This window comes from Rhinolophus sinicus, chromosome 2 (genome assembly GCF_057876585.1).
Source record: "Rhinolophus sinicus isolate RSI-liver-muscle chromosome 2, RSI-T2T, whole genome shotgun sequence".
Lineage (NCBI taxonomy): Eukaryota > Metazoa > Chordata > Mammalia > Chiroptera > Rhinolophidae > Rhinolophus > Rhinolophus sinicus.
The window spans coordinates 19023546-19046840 of NC_142502.1; the positions used below are offsets into that span (position 1 = coordinate 19023546).

General features: G+C 34.7%; 1 protein-coding gene across 9 annotated transcripts in view; it reads right to left on the minus strand.

The window, feature by feature from the left end:
• The window catches only part of UTRN (utrophin), a 463108-nt gene that overhangs the window by 271897 nt on the left and 167916 nt on the right, over positions 1 to 23295 (minus strand). For all 9 annotated transcript variants that reach the window (XM_088795414.1, XM_088795413.1, XM_088795412.1 and 6 more), the window contains 12 exons: positions 22722 to 22883; positions 21630 to 21755; positions 20766 to 20939; positions 18927 to 19082; positions 13520 to 13690; positions 9348 to 9527; positions 7129 to 7257; positions 6643 to 6813; positions 4385 to 4546; positions 3813 to 3950; positions 2459 to 2650; positions 1133 to 1305 (listed from right to left, as the gene is read on the minus strand). In XM_088795414.1, the coding sequence (XP_088651540.1) occupies positions 1133 to 1305; positions 2459 to 2650; positions 3813 to 3950; positions 4385 to 4546; positions 6643 to 6813; positions 7129 to 7257; positions 9348 to 9527; positions 13520 to 13690; positions 18927 to 19082; positions 20766 to 20939; positions 21630 to 21755; positions 22722 to 22883 (1934 nt within the window). The remainder of the gene's footprint in view (positions 1 to 1132; positions 1306 to 2458; positions 2651 to 3812; positions 3951 to 4384; positions 4547 to 6642; positions 6814 to 7128; positions 7258 to 9347; positions 9528 to 13519; positions 13691 to 18926; positions 19083 to 20765; positions 20940 to 21629; positions 21756 to 22721; positions 22884 to 23295) is intronic.

A 23295-nucleotide genomic window follows, 5' to 3' on the forward strand; every position in this document is an offset into this window, starting at 1 on the left:
AGTACATAGTAATGCCATAATAGAAAAGGGAGCCAAGAACAGGACCGAACAACTGACAGAAGAAATAACACGGGTGACAATAACCATATGTAAGAATATTGAAATCTCACTGATAATCAAAAACATGAAAATAAAATTGATATGTAATCCATCATTACACAATTGGCAACGGTCTTAAAAAAAATAAAATGGCCTGTCAATGCTAACAAGGGTTCAGTAAGAAGGATACTTCTGCGTATACTGATACACTGCTGGCAAGGATATAATCATCAATTTCATGATGCAATCCAGAGCCCTAAAATATCATTTTTCAACCATATAGTCTTCAACTAATAATTAAATCTAATTCAAGTCAGAAGTATGTATAAAGAGATACATAAAATGATATTCTCTAAATGTACAGAGATAAATTTAAAAATTCATACAAAGGAATATACCAAAAGGCCATTAAAAGTTATCTCTTCAAAGACAGTATAATCACATGAAATATGTAAGCTAAAACACAAACAAACAAACAAACAAATGAAGAACCTGATGCCTTATTGTTTTGTGTATGTCTCTAAAGTTTATCAACGTGGTTTTCTGTGTTAACTTTCCTCTTACACGGTACTTTATACTGGGGTATTTCATATCTTATTTGTCTTTCCACTACATATCCAGTTGCTTGCAAAAATCTTATTATTTCTTCATTTCTACTTATTAATGTCCCTGGTCAATCAAACTCTAGAAAGAAGGAAGCTCAAAAACATTCTGTTAAACGGAAGATTTTTTTTAAAATGGGTTTGGGGTTATACATGGATTCCAATTATCTGTACCTGTCTCTGTTCTCCACTCCCATTAATCAACAAGTGCATAGACAAAGTGAACATGAATGAAAATCCTTTTTAAGTTTTTTAAAGGAAATAGACACTATTTCGATATGAAACATTAAAGGTGCTTCCTTTAATTATTAACATGCTGTGTTGCAAATGATCATCTGTATGTGATCTCTTTCCTCCTTCTTTAAGGAACTACACTTATCACAATTAAACACGGCCTATTACAAGGATGTTAGACATATTCTCATTAATCTTAAAGTAATGCCCTTTGTCATGGCCTTTTTAAATTAAATGTTAATTTAATTTACACGTACCCTTTATGATCATTGTACATTCTATTGATTCTGTCCCATTTTGCATTCAACTGAGAAAGTGTATCCCGGATCTGAATGGCTTCAGGCCCAGATGCTTCGAGGATAACATCTGGTTGTTTTTCATGAATGACTGCAATCTGCTCTCCGAGTTTGTCCAGTTGGTCTTTGACATTCTACAAATATATTGTCAGACATTAACAACATCCAGCAAAGAGATAAAAAGAATGAAATTACAGACCAAAAAACTATGTTGTATAACACTTATTTAAAATATAATGAGACATAATAATTGTTGCTGATCAAAACTAGACACTGCAGAGAAGAAAGCATAGGTACTGAAATTACGGACCTTGAGTTCAAAAAGGATTTTATGAATTTGACCTCAAAGGCAAGGGAAGTAAAAGCTGAAATAAATAAATGGGACTATATCAAACTAAACAGCTTCTGCACAGCAAAAGAAACCATCAACAAAACAAAGAGTCTACCAACCGAATGGGAGAAGATTTTTGCAAACAACGCTTCCAATAAGGGGCTAATATCCAAAATGTATAAGGAACTCATACAATTCAACAACAAAAATCTAGAAATTAAAAGAAATAACACCCTGTGTTGGTCAAGGTGTGAGGAATGTTACATAATATCCCAATGGTGGAAAAAAATTGTCACAGGTATTCCAAGTGGCATTTGTACATAACATATAAAAAGCTTCAATAATATTCTGTAACAGTAATGAAGTCTTTGAAGCTAAAATTATTTATATTTTCAAATATCTAATAATGCTAATTAAAATGACAGAAATGAGCTATCAAACAATCAAAGCTATCAAATCTGTCAGCCATTTTACTGTGACTTTACACATGAGAGCAATCAGATTATATGGAAAAGCCTTGACGATATTTACTACTTCTGTGAATTAATTAAAAACTTCCAGATCCCTAATTAACTTACAATCAGCATGCCATCCCATACCCCAGCCACTGGCCAATCTTAAATCCTTATAGGTGGCAAGGTGCATGCTGACATTACACATCAACTGACAATCAAGTTTATAAGAAAGGAATATGGTTTGTGAATGTGTTTGATTTAAAAAATGTCTCAAATGGTGCAAAGAATTAATAACTTGAAAATCATACCTACTTTTAAAAAATTAAATTTGTAAAAATAATAAATCATTGGTGGATACAAGAAAGATTTATTATTCATACACATTATTAATTCCTCAGCACAAATTTTAAGTTATATATCATATCAGTAGGCACACTGACAAATTCCTTGGTTATTTCTACTTTAACTGTGGCTATTCTGATGCACTGCCTGGAGATTTACCTTCAGAGAGTCTTCCTGAAAAGAGAAGTCTTCATACACAGCAGTGCTTAGCTCTGGAATATTAAGTGATAATTCAACATCATCCATGGAAAGTAGAACTTTGTTAATTTCAACCAAATAATCTGTAGGGAGCGATGATGATTTAATTCCAGAAGCTAGTTGACCTGTTCTCCTCTGTTGAATAGGGACTGCCTGGAAAAACATTAAAAATAATAATAACGCACACCTCTTAAAATAGCCCCACAAGGGATAACAGAAAATTGAAAAAAAATAAAGAAATAAGACTCTTTGGTGCAGAAGTTCAATGCCCTAAACCCAAATTTAAAAGCTAAGTTTTATTTTTTTATATTTTTGCCCTGCTTTGCTATATATAAATCCTTAACAATCTCTATTCTAAGTTTTATCTGTCGCCTGCTCTTAAACAATATAAATAAATTAATGCTTGAGCAGTTTCACCTATGCCACCTAAACACATTTAGCAAACAGGAAAGCATAACGGGTCCTTTTCTAGTTTATTGAGGAAATGAGAATACGCTGCAAATCATGAAGTTCTATATAAAATAAAACATTTTAATACCATTATCATTTTACCTATTTATAAAATCTCACAGATTAAACACTTTTGGGCCTCACTATTGAAAACATAAGTAAAGTAAACATGCATTTGTAACATAAGAAAGTCAATGGGCGTTTCAATATAATCTTAACCTTTGAGAACAATATTACAGAACATGAATATCCTAAATAAGACAGTAAGTCCTAACACGCTAAATTCAGACAAAATTAAGCTAGGCTGAGAGGACTACTTAGTTGCCCTAATAATAGTATTTTCTGTGTCCTAATCAGAGCTTTGTAAATAATAAAATGTTTTTTTGGGATGGGCCACTAGTCCTCAAGGAGTTAAGACTTTCACTCCTAGATGGCCGTAATTTAATAAATGCTGGCTACTACTTGCAAACAGCCACAGCTCATCTACTGATGAACTAAGGTAGCTTCCTTGACACTTTCTCTACGAGGTGTGAGTAAGTAAAAAGAAAAAAAATTTTTAATGTAGTCAAGACTTCTACATATAAAATACAGACCCAAAGGAGCAAGCCACAACCAAAAGGGATAGATCCCTTTAAAGGTTTAGTACATTATCAGAAAACCAAGAGATGTTTTATGTTACTATTTTCTTTGACACTTGCCCCATCCAGAAATATAAACGTATCTAGCAATACATACTAGAAAGGAGAAGGAGATAGTATTCCCACTGGTTTGTTTTGGGGTGTCCATGAATACAACATCGAACATCTGAATGACAGGGTTGAATAGTTATTGATGTAAATGGACAGAGACTGTCCCACAACAATACCTTAGTTTTGTTGTATCTTGTGTGCAAAAGTAGTAACTGCAAACGGATCTTTTCTTTCTTATTATCCTCCATAGGTTGATGTAACATTTGTTCTCCTCTTTGTAGAACTTCCTCAATCTGGGCTCTCTCCTCATCCATCTGAATGTTTAAAAGGAAAACATTTGCTCAGAAGAAAAATGCATAGGGTCACTTACTATCAGTACCCAAATAGGAGAACTAAGCTATAAAGTATAAGTCAAGATATGTTCATCTGAATTACATACAATAAAAATTCATGTCTCTTGACATATTTTATATTTGAACTTAAAATATCTCATAAAGAATGCTAGTTTAGAGGAAGTTAGATAGCATTAAGGTAACACTACCTTTACTCAGAAAGTACAGTGTCTCCTTTTTTAAAGCATCATATAAATCATGTAGCAAATCTTACATTGACACTCATCAGAAGATCACATTTGAATCTGTTCTGTCATGTGTGGCAGACATTTGGGTAAAAAACATTAATGTAAAAATATAATTAACAGTGAAGAAAAGTGAGTACACCACAGTTTTGGAAATCGCCTTGAACCAACCTTTTCATCTTCATTACTGGTTTCCAAGTGTTTTTCCATAACTTTGAACATATTTTCTATGTCATTTTCTAATTTTTCCAAGTCAGAGAAAGGCACATCAGTTTCAAATGATTCAGTGGTGTCCAGACATTGGTATGATAATGGTTCTTGGCCAATCAGCAACTGTAGAAGGAAAAGTGTTCTTTGAAACAATATTCTTAACTTGACCTTCCATCATTAATAAGAGGGATGGCATGTCAAGAGAGAACTAGCATTTGTTTGAATTGACTTTAATTCATTCATACAGCAATGATTTCACCAATGTGGGCTTCTCTGAATTACTCATTTTCTCCCAAATCTAAGAAAGGGATGCGAAGTCGTATGCAAATGACTGTGGTGGCCTCAAATGCTATGTGAAGGATTCTAAGACCATATGTGAGCACAGGAGCAAATGGTACCTTGATCCAAAAGCCATCCCTGCCATGGCCACAGACAAAAAGAGGGGTCACCACCCAGTACAGGTACATCCCAAAGAAAGTCTTCCAGTTACCTTTCCCCAGAATTCCCCTTGGATTTTGATAGCTCAAAATGCAAAGAAATGCACAGTTTTCAATGCAGTATTTTCAGACAATATATGTTTAGAAAGACTTTACATGTATGCGACTAAACTCAGTGTAACAACTTTAATAAAACCAAATACTGTGCAGGAAAATGACATGCAGTATTGGCTGAACATGGGAAAACTAGCACGTTGACACTCTGATTGTGAAAGTATAAACTGGTCCAAACTTTCTGTAGGAGTCTTCAGAAAATCTATTTAACAGTACTTATGTATACAACTTTTGCAACAGTTTCAAGGAACTCTAAGAACTGATCCTAAGGGCATATTAAGAGAGGAACAAAAAGACATGCATAGAAGTATTTTAACAAAGCAGTATTTATAAAAGCACAATAAAAGTGGAAACACTGAGTTAGAAAATTATAACAGATTATGTAATGGAATATTCCATAGTCTTTAAAAACCATGTCAAAGGAGAATATATAAAACAATATAAAATCTGTGATATTTTAATATCATGTACATATGAGTAAGAATAGACATGTATGCCAAAATGTTAACAGAGGTTATTTATGGGGCCAATGATAATTTTGCTTCTCTGCACTCTCTCTCACTCCATCCCTATGTCTCATATATTACTCTTTTATGCCAAGAAAAATCTCCCATACAGCTATTGAAAAAAATAAATGAGCATGAGTCAGGCGATAAGGAGGTAAGGTCAAGGCTAAGGAAGACAAAAGTTAAAGCAAGACTCTTGTTTGTCTTCAATTGTGACTAATCTAAATATATTCATATGCTATGAAAGATAGGTTGGCCTATTATGTCATATTTCCAATTAAAGCAGAGTTAGACAATATTTACTCCCTGCAAAAAAAGAGGATCATTCCTCCTAAATAATTTCAATACACAACTCTCTAGAGGTGGAATTAATTAAAACATGCCATCATATGGCCATATTCGAGATCCTAAAAAACTCAAAATCCTCTGTCAGAATGAATACCTCTGGTTTGAATAAATTCCAATGTCTGCTATGTGGTTTTGTTTCCATTTTTTCCCCAGCAAATCTTCAAAATGTTTTCATGAAATAAAAATATTATTACTGAGCACAAACCACATGCCCCGCCTTGAGAACACCATATAATAAAATGTTGCATTTCTTCCCCTCACGAAACAAGGGTAAGAAGAAAGAGAATGAGAAAAGATATACACATGGAGAAAAATTGAAATATGGAAGCATAAATAAATACTGTTTTCTAGGAATGCTCTTATTTATTATTCTCTTATTTATACATATAAGGCCCTTTTTCAAATTATAAAACCAGGTAGTAGCTTTCTGTACCAGGTCTAAATTGTGAAATTACTTGCAATGTGTCAACATGTAAAACACAAAAACAATTTCACAAGTATATAGTGTGCACGAGTTTATAAAGTATGTCTACAAAATATTGAGTTTAATATTCATGCCTAGCCTGGGAATTAGTCTCATTATTTTAGTCAATTTTAACATTCAGTGGAGATTCTGAAAACTTCTCTCGACTGGGTGGTCTTCTTCAATACTCATTTCATATTTTTTCTCCTTCATATGCAAAATCATAAATAAGAACACATGCTTTAAATTTAGTTTTAAAATTGTTGATGTATATGCCATATAATCAACCGTCTATCATTTAGATACACAATTACACGAAAAATAGTTTTATATAAAAATATAATTACTCACTTCGGCACTTTTGATGTGTTGAGACACCTTTTCAAAGTTTCTATTAAGTTCAGCTAATTTTGGCTCTACAAGCTCCCTGCTTGAGCCTCCACGAGCTTTCATCAAAACATCGGCTCGATCGCGGACCTTCTCAACTTGGAGGCTGGCATCATCCAGCTCAGAGAGTAAACGCTAATTGTAAGAAAACACAAAATTATCACACGGGAAAAATCAAAACCAAACACGAGCCACAATGCTAACTCAGAATTCAAGGTAGTTTAAATAAAGGTCTGATTCTTAATAAAGGGTTTCAACACAATCAACTTGAGTAAGCTGTTCATATATTAAGACTCATTCAAGACTTCAGTTTCGCCCACCAAAATAAAAGTGAATGAATCTACTTCATGGGAAGAATGTGTGCACGGTAACCTGACACCTTCCACAGGAGAAAAGACTACAGCAAAACCTGCCACTCTGAGAGGTGGGACTGATCCCTGTGTCCATTACCTTCACAATTTCTTCCTGTTTACTTGCTGGTTTTTTTTCAATCTCATCCAAGAGAGCTTCAGCTTGATAAAGCCAAGTACTTATGTGAGCAACATTCCCGTCAAATTTTTCCAACCGGTTCTGATGGTCCTAGAAAGGAATAAAACATTGATACAATCATATGAAATATTTAAGACGATACATCTTTGAAGATTTAAAAGTCCTTCAAAGAGCTAACTGTATGCTGAATTTAAAGAGTTTCCACCTTACTGCAAATCTCTCCCAGTGAATAAATCTCATTCCTAAAAATGCACAGCTAAGGCAGAGTACTTTTCTAATTTATTTGATTTAGACCCCAGTATAATAAAAAGTTGAAGAATAATAAAAGGTGAAAGTTTCTTTTTCACTTTCATTTTATTTGTATTCTTTATTCCTCATTTTTATAAGTAATCTCATTTGCCCCACTTGATCATATCTGTTAAAAACTCATTTAAGGAAGTAATAATATAGACAAATGATTAAAACATAGATTGAATAAGATTCGCCCTGCTCAAAAAACTATAACTGCTTAGAGGGCAGGGCCTGTGTCTTTTCACCTCCGTATTACAGCATTTTATATTACACCTGGCACAGACCTCAGTAATATTTCTCAAAGTAGAATATAAAATGTCATTGAGATAATAAATTTAAATACAGAATCAAACAGTTAAGCTGAATAAAACTGGGCAAAAATGCTGAGGTTAAGGCAAGATCAAAAAGTGTGGGGGAGCCTTACTAATTAACAACTTTTAAGAACTTTATTTTATAGGATAAAGGAAACTAGGGGGAAAAATCTTAGAAGAAAAGTGTTTAAAAGACAAGTAAACAAATTATTAATCTATAATATGCGAAAATAGCTGAAAAAATAAAAGGAGAACTAATAAACGACATGAGAAAAGTTCAGACAATGATCTGGATTCCAAGTAAGAAGAACTGATGAGCGACAGACTATTTACCCCAATAATGTAGGTAAATCAAATGTTTAATAGGACTAGAAAGACACTACTTGAAAGGAGAATTTGGAAGGTACAGACTGAAGCATACAGAAGTAAGGACCATAAACGTGGAAGAAATCTAGTTATAACAAAAATGAACACATAAAATATTTTATATATTCTATGAGCCAAGATTTTCACATTCATTATTCAACATTTAACACTCTGTCAGTATATTATTTTACTTGCATTTTATACACTGGGAAATTAAAGCTTAGTGACATTAAGTAATTTATACAAGTTTATGCAGATAATTAAGTCATGGATGGACTCCCGATATGAAATCTGACAAATCATGGTGTAAACCCAGGAACTTCAATGCCCTACGCATTCTGATCGATCTTAATAAGTTCTCAAACACACAATGATTTATTTTTCTCTGTCTCTGTCCATTAGCCAGTCGTTCTACGAATTTGGAAGAAGTATCTAAGATAAGTTAGAAATAAAAATTTATGATAACACCCTCTAAGGGAGGGAAGGGTGAGATTGCCATATATTCAATGCAGTATAAGAGGGTCTGAAAATCACTATGAAAATTAAATGGTCAAAATTTTATAAAATAATTAAGTGTAGTGGTATAACCAAAGACTAACAACATATGATATTTAACAACGATCATAATCATCATAATATCTAAAATTGGTTGTTTTAAGTACAGTTATGTAAGAGCACTACATTTTTTTTATGTCGTATAATCATCACAAAACTGTATGAGGTAGAAATGCTAATAATGCCCATTTTACATAGAAGAAAACTGAGATTTAGAGAGCATTTAAGTAACTTGACTGATATCTCCCAGCTAACAGTTAAAATTTGTATTTAGGCCATCAGGTACTAGAGGCTGTGCACTTAACTAGTAATACCATGCTTAGGGCATCATAAATATTATACATATAGTTTATAATTATGTGAAAGTGAAATACAATAATAAATCACTAAAATGTAAAAAATTAGATATATTTACTAAGATGTTAAAGTACTTATTTCTATGTATATCACACATGATTTAGTCCTTAAGAGAGACATTTTGAACTCTGGTATCTTTTCAAAGGAAAAAATAAAATGTAGTCTCACGAAATTAATTCACAAGCAAAACAATATTGCGACACATGGAAAATAGGATTTGGAATTCTAACCAAAACTGTATTCATTTTTCAATCATTAAAGGAGAGAAGATGTGATCATTAAGTTGCTCCCAAAACGCACCAGTAAGGTACTGCACCAGTCCTCCGTCCAGGTGCGCACTCGGCTCCACCCAGCGTTGAGAACACAGAGCCTCTCTTCTAACACAGGCTCACTGCCTTCTACCAAGTTCTGGAGCGCGGCACTACTCTCCGTGATGGTGTTTAAATCAGCTTTTCTCTTTTCCAGATCCTTCAGAATATTCTAGAAAATAAAAATACCAAGACCCCCTTGAGCTTTCAGAGCGTTATAAAAGTTTCTACAACCTTAATTTTTTAAAAACTTTTCTTCCACTCACAGTAGCCTATGACTCCCTAGATAACTGAGAATTGACAAAGGTTTACCAAACTCCACAACTTATTAATATGTGAGCGTTCTTAAGTTACTAATACAAATTAAAATATTTAATTATCCAAATACCAAGGAATGTATTAAAACACTAAAATAATTACCAAATCTGAATTTAAGTATAAATTCCATTTGTCACACACAAACACTCATTATCTCCATCATAACTCTACATGTGAAGAATCATTTTTATTTTCTATAACTACAAGATGGCAAAGCCGAACTATCCTGGAATTCACAATTCTAAAAAATTAATAACGAATTTATCTCCTTGATTACTACAGGAGACACAGGATGTGTACTGGATTTACTTGCAAGGATTACATCCTGTAATTAGATGACTTAACATATAATCTGTTGTATAAGCACTACAAAACCATTTCATCTTAGTAAATCATAGAACTAGCATGTCTAAGCTTTGGTCTTACAATCGTCGTAATATGCAAAGGTAATCCTCTGGATGGTATGATGATAAATTGATTCTCAAGTTCATAAGTCTGACTTGGCAAGGATTGCAATCAGAGTTATAGAGAGACTGCTGGGTTCCAAAATTAAAACTACAAAGTTCTCTCAATCAAACAGTAATGTGCATATCTACCCTACTGCTGTTGCACCTATTTAAACAAATCATTTAAAGGAGCTCAAGTCTATAGTTAATCTCACATCATTAAATTATATTTTGGAAGGCATAAAAATTGCAAATTCACCAGTGAACGAAGGTTTTAAACACTTAACTTGGCCGTGTCAATTACTGGTATTTATAAAGGCACTAAAATGTTTCTCTCAAGTATTGAAGCAGTATACCTACCATCTATGCTAATAGATTTTATTGTAAAGAAAATGACTATATTGAAAATAACGATATTTAAATTATGGAATAAAAACATTAAGCTCAGGATGAAAATGTTATTTAAATTTTGCATTGAAAATAAGTTTACATTATTTTTAAGTGTAAATACATTAAAATGTGAAATATGCATGTTTCTTAAATCTGAAAACACAACGTTGAAAAAATGGATGATAATGTTACATACTGATGTCTATTTTGATTTACTCTAGTGAATAAAATGTGCTGTGAACTCATGATTTGTATATATCATCTTTATTATTTCAAATCTGAAATAAGATTAAATAGGAATTTAAGAGTGAGTACTTCCAAAAGAGACAAACTTATCATTATTTGCAGTCTTTACCTTTAAAAAAAATGAGAATCAACTGAAAAAAACTAATTGAATGTATGTGTATACAAAGATGAATAAAAATTAAATATGCAAAAATAAGTATCATCTATGTACCAGCCATAAGCAATTAGTAAAAAAGAGAAAAGGCATACTTTTATAGTATATAAAATAAATATGTATATATAAACTTCTTTGCATATATACATAATGTTTACGAGGAAAAGAACAAAAACATTATGTAGAAAAGAACCAAAAAAATTATGTAAAGAATTGAGCGGGGGAGCTGCGGGAATGAGACATACCATGTAACTAAAAAGAATTAATATAACAAAGATGTAAATTGCCCTCAAAACAAATCTATAAATTTAAATCAAAACTTCTAACAGTATTTTTTTAGAGCACAATAATTTTAAAATTCATAAGAGTGTATCCAGAAAAAAAAAAAGAAGTGTAAAGACAGGGAATCCATTAAATACATGTTAAAATAAATAATATAGCCACATAGCTAAACAGCTGAAGAACATTTCAGAGGATCCAATCAGTGAAGCAGAAAACAAAGAAATCAACATGCAAAAAGTATAAATGAAATTAGCATGTCAAATGAGTGGGGAAAGAATAGCTACTCAATAAACAGTGCTGAGATAACTGGTTGACTATTTGGAAAAAAGGGTAGTGCCTTATCTCATTATATACACAAAATAAATTCCAGAAGGATCAAAGCATTAAAGGTAAAAAGATGAAACTATAAAAGAGCTAGAGGAAAATATAAGCAAATAATTACACAACCTTGGAGTAGAGTTTGCCTTTCTCCACGAGTGGCAGAAATAATGAAGAAAAAGATGATTTTATCCTTTAAAAATATATAATAACAGTATTTTCAAAAATATACAGAACAGGAACTAAAGTGGCAAAAAAACAATTTGGGAACAACAGACAACATACTGAGCAATAATAATTGTAGCAGGTAAAGAGCTCTAAATTAAGAGACCTAACTGGTGATAGAAAATGGTCAGTATTACAATAAAAGCAATTTTTCAGAAAGAACTACAAATTGTCTACAAACTGATGGAAAATGTTCTAATTAAATAACAAAAACATGATTATTTGCCTATCATTGTCAAAGGTGTGGTTAAAACAAGCAAGAAGGAATTCTCACTGACAATTGCTGGGTACATTTCTAAAGGGCAATTTCACAATACAAATGAGACTTTACAATGGATCTATCCCGTGACCAAATATTTTCAGGACTAATAATTTATCCTCAGGATATAATTATGAATGTCTGCTATGATTTAGCTAACAGTATATTCCTCATAGCATTTTTTTACAATAGTGAAAATTGGTAATTTAAATGGACATGAATGGAGGAATGGGACAATAAAAAATAAAATATGTATCAACATACTATGCCTATCTCCAATATGTGATACAAACACACTTGTAGGTAAAGGGAAACATTAAAGATAAGTTTTTTAAAGAAGGTTATGAAACTCTAGATACAATAAAATTCTTTATGAATATATGTTTGTTGCCTGTGTGTGTCCATATGTGCCCATAAAAGAATGAAACAATAGGGGTGTATTCTTTCATGATAGATGATTTTTGCTCCTATCTTTTTTTATTATACTATGAAAATGTCATTCATTAGCGTATATGACTTACATTTACTAAAAAGAAAACAAGGGCTTTCAAATTGTACTGTACGAAGATAATAGTTCCTCAAAAAAAGTTACATCTAACAAAAATAAAGTTTGGTACCTTTGCATTCGTCCATAATACACCCATAAATTCCAACATTCTTCATTTCCTTAATACATCCCTTTTACTTCACACAGCCCATGGCATAATCATGCTTTTCCTGAGCTATTTTCTAAACTGAGGACATTCTTTCTGGTGCCTAATATCTTGACTTTCATACAACTTTTATCTCCAGAGAGGATGCAAATTAAGGAGTAATATCACCCTAAGGTCTCATAGCACTTTACTTCCCACAGTCCGACACCTGGAGAGGATGTCAAAACTGGTACTATGACTTTTATAAAGATTTCTGTCACTGTACTGATCAGTATACATGCTTTTTAGAAAATAAGTGTGGGAAATGAGAATGCATAGGAAAAAAACTACTTTGTATTCCACTCAATTCTTTGTCCATTTCAAAAGAGAACTGGCAAATCAATGCTGAAATCTCTATGATTTCAAAGTAACTGTGATCCTTTATTAATTCTTTCCTTTCTGAAAATTCTGTTCCTATGCTCTTGACATCAATTAGTTTGGAATAGAAAGATTAGTGACTGTACAAAAGTTATTATAGAAGAATTAAACAAATTTAACACAATACTTTGTGAAGAATGAATATTCAAAGAATGTCACCAATTTTGAGGTGACAATTATGTTTTCATTATAAGCATAAGCCTGTGAAGGTCCTGTTGATGATGCATATGAGTTCAACACTTTTGGAATCAAGATAAAAACAGCTTCTTTACATAGATTTTTTTTAGAATATTCTTATTGTTTTTTTCTTAGGACAGAGAAGTGGAAAAATGGAAACAAGAAAAGACTGTACTTCATATGAAATGGAGAGAAATGACATCCACCCAGATGGCCCTGACCGGAATGCCACTGGTTACAGTGGCATAATACTGGTGGTTCATCTGAACTACAACTTACTTTAGCCCAGGAAATTTCTGTATCCAAGTCGCCAAGCAAACCTTCTGAAGCGGATTTCTGTATCAATTCAGCTTCAGTAGCAGAAAGCCATTCAGAGAGAGAAGCAGCCTCTTTCTTCATTTTCCGGGCCAACTGTGATGCTCTCTCCAAATCCTGTTTTCCCTCTGTCACCTAAAAAGAAGGGAGGGAGAGAGAATTGACCATGAGTGGAAATGAATCAGCATATAAACTTAGGATCCACACTAACTCATATTTAATCCCCAAGACATACATGACCTTTATCTCTAGCACGTACCGTGTTTCCCCAAAAATAAGACCTAGCGGGACAATCAGCTCTAATGCGTCTTCTGGAGCAAAAATTAATATAAGACCCAGTATATTATAGTATATTATATTATATTATATTATATTACGATAGGGTCTTATAGTAAAATAAGACCGGGTATTATATTATATTATATTACATTATATTATACTGTCTTATAGTAAAATAAGACCAGGTATTATATTATATCATATCATGTCATATTATATCATATCATATCGTATTATCAAGACCAGGTCTTATACTATAGTAAAATAAGACCGGGTCTTATATTAATTTTTGCTCCAAAAGATGCATTAGAGCTGATTGTCCGGCAAGGTCTTATTTTCAGGGAAACACGGTAGAATCACTCAATTCTTGCACTTCTGCAAGGGGACATTATACCATAGTGGTCAAGTGCTGGGCAACCTTAGGTTTTCACCTTAGCTCTACACTTACTTTGTAAGTGTCCTTGGTAGAGGTATAGTCTTCAAAGGGCTGTTATGAGTTTTTTGTTTGTTTGTTTAATTTTATTGGGGAACAGTGTGCTTCTCCAGGGCCCATTTTGTGGAGGGCGCAGCTCAGCTCCAAGTCCAGTTGCCATTTTCAATCTTAGTTGCAGGGGGCGCAACCCACCATCCCATGTAGGAATTGAACTGGCAACGTTGGCTGTAAACAACTGAGCCATCTGGCCGCCCTTCTGGAAGCTCAGCAGCAGCTCATTGTCTTTCAATCTAGTTGTGGAGGGTGCAGCTCACTGGCCCATGTGGGAATCAAACTAGCAACCCTGTTGTTCAGAGTTCGCGCTCTAACCAACTGAGCCATCTGGCTGCCCCTGTTATGAGTTTTAAATGAGAAAAATATATACATAAAGGGCATACCCCCAGTCCTTATAACAAAGTTAAGGGATCGATAAATAGTATCTTTTATCATTTTGAACAGAAGATGCCTTAGAATCCTCTCAGTGAAAGACTGTTTAAACACACACACACATTATATTCCGTCAATTTGAGGGGGAAAAGTATGATTTTCACAATCATATGGTTTACAATTAACCACTTAATTTAAAATACAGTACATGATTATGTAACACAAACTTTTATTATTATTTTGTTCTTACTTTTGTTGACAGAAAGTAAAATGAACCAAACTATCATTTACCAAGTTTTTAATACAGCTCCCAGATTGTGTTAAGGAACTGTACACATGTTACGCAATGAAACCCACAACGGCCTCTGTCATAGGCACTACCCTTTCTATTTTACAAAACAGGACAGTGAAGCTTAAAGAGGTTAAGGCCAAGATCAGGGCTGCACGGCCACTGCATTGAGCCTGCTCTGACCCTGTCTATTACATGACGGCACTCTCAAACTAAACCATCGTTCACAATCTAAGGTTGCCATAACACTGTAAAGGATATCACCACACAATACATCCATAAAAACATGTTCTTCCTTGCATGTGCACATATGTATAGACATGACATTACCTCTAGTAGAATGATAAGCCATGTATGCGATGCAAGTTCTCTGAGATAATATAAAGTGACACAGAGACGGAATTTTCTTAATAAGGAATGTGGGATTACATTTCTTTTTTTCTAGTCTTCTAGGTTCAGTTTTACTCTTTCATACCTCAAGGATTGATGATTTTTATTTTTATTTTTATTTCTTTCTTCAAAGTGAAATTTTTTTCTGTAGACTTTAATTAAAATTCAGGACTCTAAACGAATAGCACCTCAATGCAGACTTTAAGAGACAAATAAGTGAATTAGATTAAAAGATAGCATGTATTCAAATGAAACTTATCTCACTTTGACATGCCAGGCAGATACACAATTATCATAAAATGTAATGCTATCAATTTGTGTCTCCCAGGAAGAATAAAGTTCAACTTATAACAATTTACATTCTTCTCAGACTAATCAATATGTTTTAAGATGCATGTTGAATTGGACAGTATCAAGTTGTAAATCTTTACCTAAACATCACCTCTTATCCCTCTTGAATATTCAACCATCCTCTCTTAATAGCATCATTTTCATAAGGTATGAAACATACTCAAGTCTCTCTTACACACACACACACACACACACACACCCTTCTTTGGCCCCAAGTCCCCTAAAGACCTTCCTCCCTCCTACCTTTCCAATCAAACACTCAAGACCATTTTCTTAACCTCCCACACATAATTCATGCCATGCCATTCTGGTTTCTACCCCCATCACACCACAGAAATTATCTTTGCTAAGTTCAATAATGACTCCCATGACAACAGATCTAATGGACATTTTTAAGTGGATGCCATATTTAACTTTTGATAATACTCAAATAGCTCCCTATACTCATTCTCAAAACGCCCTCTTCCCTTGGCTTCCCAGACCTAGCACTCTCCTATTGTGCTACCACTTCTTGATACTTACTATAGTTTTGTATATACAATGTGATTTTTAAGGTGTACAATGTGATAATTTGATATACATATACATCGTAAAATGATTACTACTATTAAGTTAATCAACACAGCCATCATCTCACATCGTTACCTTTTCAGTGGTGAGAACATTTAAGATCTACTCTCTTAGCAGATTTCAAGTATACAATTATGGAAAACAGTATGGAGGTTCATCAGAAAAATTAAAACTAGAACTAGAATATAATCCAGCAATCCTACTCCTGGGTATCAATCCAAAGGAAATGAAATCAGTATCTCGAAGAGATATCTTCACTCCCATGTTCATTGCAGCATTATTCACAATAGCTAAGGTATGGAAACAACCTAAGTATCCACTGACAGATGAATGATAAAGGAAATATGACATATATACATAGATATGTATGAGATATATTATAATATACAGAGGGTGCCAAAAAATATATACACATTTTAAGAAAGTAAAAAACTGTATCAAAAGATGAATACAAGTCATGTGTATACATTTTTTGGCGCCCCCAGCACATTATATTAATAGATATTATATGCTAATATAGTATTATATATATTATATATATATATATATATATATATATATATATATATATACACACTTGAGTTTCTTTTGCAAGCACATCTTCCTCAAATTTCTTACTAAATGATGTAGTTCTTCAAGACTTAGTCCAGTCCCTTTTTTTCCCACTACATCTTCTACCTAGGCAATCTCATCATCACTGAAAACTTTACCACCTATATGCAGATGATTCCTAAAATTCCTATCTTCAGCCCAGATATAATCTCCAGACTTTAATAACTTCATGAATACTCGTACATCACATACACAATTAATTCTCTCCATTAATTTAAGGCACTTAAAATTTCAAGATGGCCAATACTTGCTTATGATTTCTCCATGCTACTGCCTTTCCTTCCAGCGCCCCATCCCAGTGATGGCGCCATGATATTCCACATAATCAAGCCAGAAACTCAGGAGTCATCCTTCATGTATCCCTCTCCTGCACTCCCACATCTAATCCATCTAATGGACCAAATCCTACTCATTTCCTAAATACAGCTAAAATCAATCCACTCACACCAACGCCACTGCTCCACCCTAAATCCAGCCACCATCATCTCTCACTAAGAGCATGATGATGCCTTCCTAATTGGTTTTCTCACATCCATCCCTGCCTCTCTCCAATTCATCCTCCTAACTATAGTGAGTGATCTTTTAAAACACACATGTTATCTGTTTGCTAAAACCTTGCAATAACTGCTTATTGTTCTTAAAACAGAGATTAAAATCTTTCCCACAAACTCTAAGACACTGGTGGGGTCTGGTCTCACCCATCTGTCTAACACCACATTCCCTACATTTCCTTTTGCCAAACAAATGCATCATCCGCCTCCTGCCACAGGGCTATACACATGCTATTCCGTCAGACTGGTTTTACCCAGGCTCTCCCTACTCGGATGTCAGATCTCACTCTGTGTACCACTTCATCAGGGAAGCTTTCCTCACCCCAGACTGGGCCGAATCCCCCTATGACATCCACACTTAAAGCACCATGTTCATTCTGTCATAGCACTTCAGACTGACAATTTCATATCACTTTGTGTGACTACTTGATTAATGATTTCTTCTTTCACTACCCTGTGCCCCATTTGGCAAAGAGATCATTCGTTTTTGCTCACCACTGTATCGCTATTGCCTGTACAACTCCTGACACACATTAAAGTTTAAATTATGTTGAATGAGAAAATTATATCACTCTTAAAACTATAGTCGCAGTAAGAGAATTGGTGTAAAAACCAGCAACACCATTCCCATCCATAAAATGCCCCGTCAATGAATAATTATAATATTTCACAAATAACTTCAGCTGTATAATCCCAAAAAGAAGCTCTGAGATATTGTTCCAGTGGTGCGATGCATCAAAATAATATAAAATCAACAACTTAATCTTGTAGAAGTTAAGGTCAAAATGGCCCTGGAAATGTATGGACTGTTCATTCATACTGATTTGAAAGTGGTAACCACATTTCAGTTAGTTTTCTCTGGGCTCCCGTAGAAACTCAGTTACTACTTAATAACCCAAGAAGGATCTAAAATATTACCTAACACAGATTTTCAATATTGCCAAGGTTTCACTTCCACACATTTTTGTGCTTCCATGGTTTCAAGGCAGAGACGTTCAAAGAGAGAACACATTCAGCCTAGAGGATCCAGTCAGTCAGTCACAGTAAATGGCCCAACAACTCCCCCATGGAGTCACTAAAATGTCCCAAGTATAGATGTTTCTTTAAAGGGTTTTCAATCCTGCTAGATTAACGTGACCTTCCTGTCACGGAATATTTATTCGAGTCCTGATGTTTTCACATTCTCAGTAGACTATTCAATTTAAATAGCCAAAGACCGGTAACTTGAGTTTAAATGGATTTTTTTTTTTTCAGGGATCATTACTTTTGAAGTTTCCTTAGCATACCTTCTGAAATGTCCACCATCATTGACAATACGAAATGAATCTGGATTAAATATTAAATTCTAATACCACTAGTAATAACTGTAATATTAACACATACATTTAAAGAAATATGACAAGAATTACTGGAATAACCAAAAGCATATATGATTAATGCCGTGAAATGTAAGCATGTTGCTTTCCTCACCTGAGCACCCAGGTCGTTGTAGAGGATCTTCAGCGAGGTCAGTTGCTCATCCATCCCCTTGGGGTTGTCAGTTTGCTGCTTCTGGACAATGTGCCTTCCTGTTTTGATTACAGTCTCCACTTCAAGCTTGACTTCACTTAAAGTTTTGTAGAGTTTCTGAAAAATAAAGCAAGACAAAGTTTACACAGCAGTGAAAATCTGCTACTTGGAATGATTTCAGAACACAGCTTATACTGATCGACAGCTATGAACTAACCATGGAGATCAAAGGGCTTTATCTTCCCCAGATTTCAATTCAAAGGGTAAGTAAAACGAAATCAAGGTTGTAATAACTTTGTAAAATCGGAGAAGAAAATAAACAAATAGAGATTATATTTATTTTTTTTTAAAAACCGAGATGTGTATTTTAAAAGTTTACGAATATTTTTCCTACCTGAAGTAGGAAAATATTAGGACTAAAAATTGAATATCTATCACTTTTAAAATTAAATTTTACAAAATCCTAAATGCTATTAAAAAAAACAAACAAAAAACACAACACTGGTTGTATTTCTGGCTGCTGGAATTTGGAAGTATCGACATTCATTTTTTTCTTACAATTCTCTGAAGTACCAAGTCTACCACAATCAGTACATATTACTTCTATAATGAAAAAATATATGATAACTCAATATACGAAGACGTATATGACAGTAAGAAATCGGAGTTACGTAAGTAAAATTCAGAGTTGTATTCATCCTAGTTACCTACAATCAAAAAGCTTTATTTTGTGCAGATTCTTGTCTCCACTCAGAGTGATCTTGACCTGAAACATATCACATGGCTCTGTCGCATAACAACAGACAAATGGACTATGTTACATGAGGTCACAATACTTACTTTGTGACCTCTATATCTCAGTAACTAGATAAGTGCTTCCATATATCCATGAGCACATGCATGCATGTGTGCGTACACACTAATCTATAAAAATGTGTCCTGTTTGTTCATTCTTCCACCCATTCCAGCTTTTGAGCAATCAAACAACTTTTGGTGTCTAACAGACACGTGAAGATTACAGTTTTTGAAAAGTGCAAAGAACTCATCCCAGACTTTTCTTGTCTTAACAAGTGTCATCTTCAGCGTCTTCATGATTCTTCTCAAGCAAAACACTAATTCTAACACTGTATTTGCTTAGCCACACTATTTTTAAATTTCTGTGCAATGGAATTTTAAAGGTCAAGATTACAATCGTGATGAGGCTTTTTAAATAATTTCTTCTTTCACATCTTAGGTTTAAACTTTGATTTAAAATTAATTTTCCTAGAGAATGATTTTTTTATGCAATAATATCCCTGACATCTAAGCATAATTTCTCCTTTCATATTTTAAGCTTAAACTTTATAAATTAAAATTTTACTTTCCTTAAGAATGATTTTTATTTTTTACAATGTAATATTCCTAACATTCGTTCTATAAGTATGGTTCTTCCAGCTAACTCAAATTTATCCTGTAAAAGTTAGCTTATTAGTCACTTTCTGCTAAAGCCTTCTCTAACATCATATTACGATTAAGACGTGTTTCCTTTGTTTTTAAATCATGTTCTGTACTTGTCTATCCTAGTTTTCTTATCTCATTACATTGTAAAAGCTGATTTGACTCTCTCCTAGCTATCGCTCCTATCTCTCCTTCAAGGAAAGGACTACACTTCTTATTTTTTAACGTTTTTTTCATCACTGATTGCTATTCTGAGCACACTGTACAATTATTGAACAAACCATGTACATAAGTAAGCACTAGCGGAAGCCATATTAGCTGCTGGAAAACCCACTGGACACAGTAAACACACAATGGCCTCACCATACACTTGTCCAGGTGGGTCTGGATGATTTCAGGATCCACATCCTTCACGTTCAGAACATGAAGTTCTGCTTTTACACCATCCAGCACGCGCTTGCAGTCAAGCATGCGCTGTTCAAAGTTAGCAGGCTTCTGGAAAAGCTGGAACTTTGTAGATACCTCTCGAAGTTTTCTCTGTTTGAAGAAATGAAAAGAATAAGCAATTCACACCAAGACAATCACCTCCCTCAGCAGATGGTATTAGTAAAACACACACGGCTAAAAAGCTGTAAAACAAAATTCCTTAAAAGAACTCAGTGAGGTCACTGGTTACCGGAGTGAACAGTCCAGTGTCATGAGTTACTTGGCACTCAGTGTCTCTGTCTTCAATATAATAAAAAACTAAGCTGGCCTCGCTGGAATTAAAACCTCATTAATTTTCTCACCTGTTTGCAAAAATATAGGCAGAAACCTAGAACTCAAAGTACTCTTCATGACAAGCTCAGAGTGAAAGTCAATGTCACGTCCACCATTAAGAGTCTACGTGGTGCGCCTCCCATGCACTCAGCCTGCTCCGCGTATCAGCCACACCAGAACTGACAGGGGCTCTGCACTGAGGGAAAGGACTCTAGAAAGCTAACTTCCAAATCTAGCTCGCTATCTCTTCTCAGTTCAACCATAAAAATCAGATTCAATGTTCACCACACATGCAACAATTTGTTTCTGCTGCCCTGACTGGAACGCAGTGTGCCTTCAATACATCACTCCCATCCCACTGTTTATGCCACACAGAAAACCAAAGGCATCCAAGTAATCAGCTGCGCCTCACTTTCTTTTTATGCCCAACACATTGAAAAGTAAAAGGATGCTGCTCTGCCTCTTCACCTGCAACACATCCATGTGACTTCCTCTAGCGGTCCTGCCTTCTGGGGAAGATGGAGGCTGAGAACGTGTATTTCTTCTCAACTCCTCTAGAGTAAGCTCATGGGTTGAGATCTCCGCTTGGATTTTCTACAAAGAGATTAGAAAGGGGAGAGAATGACCTTTTTTTTAAAGTTCCATATAGACGTACAATGCATAAGAATATGTTGAGCCCTACACAAGCTTTAATTAGTTTGCAGTACAATATAATTAATAGTATGGTCCACCAATATTGTAAGACTATTGAGTGCTGGGCAAACTGTCTGCATTTGTCATTTCTAATGTTCACCAATTATTTATAAAGAAAGATTTTTCCCAGTTGTATAACTAAGAAAGATACATAATTTAAAAATGGTGGCCATTCCGGTGGCTCAGGCGGTTAGAGCTCCATGCTCCTAACTCCGAAGTCTGCCGGTTCGATTCCAACATGGGCCAGTGGGCTCTCAACCACAAGGTTGCCGGTTCAATTCCTCGAGTCCCGCAAGGGATGGTGGGCAGCGCCCCCTGCAACTAAGATTGAACACGGCATCTTGAGTTGAGCTGCCTCCCAGATGGCTCAGTTGGTTGGAGCATGTCCTCTCAACCACGAGGTTGCCAGTTCGACTCCCGCAAGGGATGCTGGACTATGCCCCCTGCAACTAGAAAACGGCAACTGGACCTGGAGCTGAGCTGCGCCCTCCACAACTAAGACTGAAAGGACAACAACTTGAAACTGAACAGCACCCTCCACAACTAAGATTGAAAGGACAACAACTTGACTTGGAAAACAGGCCTGGAAGTACACACTGTTCCCCAATAAAGTCCTGTTCCCCTTCCCCAATAAAATCTTTAAAAAAATAAAAAAATTAAAAAAAAATAAAAAATGATGGCCATTTATCAGGGTCTCACATAAAGACCAAGTGAACTTCAAAACCCACAGGCTGCCCCATTAGTAAGGTCAAGCTTTCTCACTGGCTATAGGGTTGGGGTGGCAGAAGGGGCTGGTTCTCTTGCAGGTGAGGAGACAATTACATATGCTCTTTCTACGACTCAAACACCTCCCACCCATGGCAGTACCTGAGCTTCCTGTGGGACTTGGAAGGCATCTACCCTGTCAGTCAAGTACGTGGTGAGCTGCTTGTCCAGCTCCCCTAAGCTCTCCTGCAAGACTTGAAGCGTGTGATCAGTTTCCTGCAGGACCTGGAGTTGCTTTTCCAAGGAAATCTGCTTGCTCTCTGCCTACACAGGGGATAAAATTGAATCATTAGTCACTCAGCCAAATCAAAATAGCTGAATGTAAGAAAATCCTTATGTCCTGCCTACCAAAAGAAATAGAAGCACTAGTTCAAGACTTTGGCCTACAGTACAAATAAATAATAACGAGCAATGATAACAGTGAAAAAGTCCCTCTAGAATCGTATGTATCTTGCAGTGAACTACTAATTTTTACTTACACACAATGACAATATATAAAAATGTAAAGATTTCCTAATTAACATATTAAGTAGAGAATAAAATTTGTTGTAAGTTCAGGGCATTTTTAGGAATCAGCAATAAGCCTATCAACAAGAACACAAAATATAACATGACTATCAATACAGTGAACCTATTAATCTCTATTTTCCAAAGTCTAAGATAAGTTGTACAGATG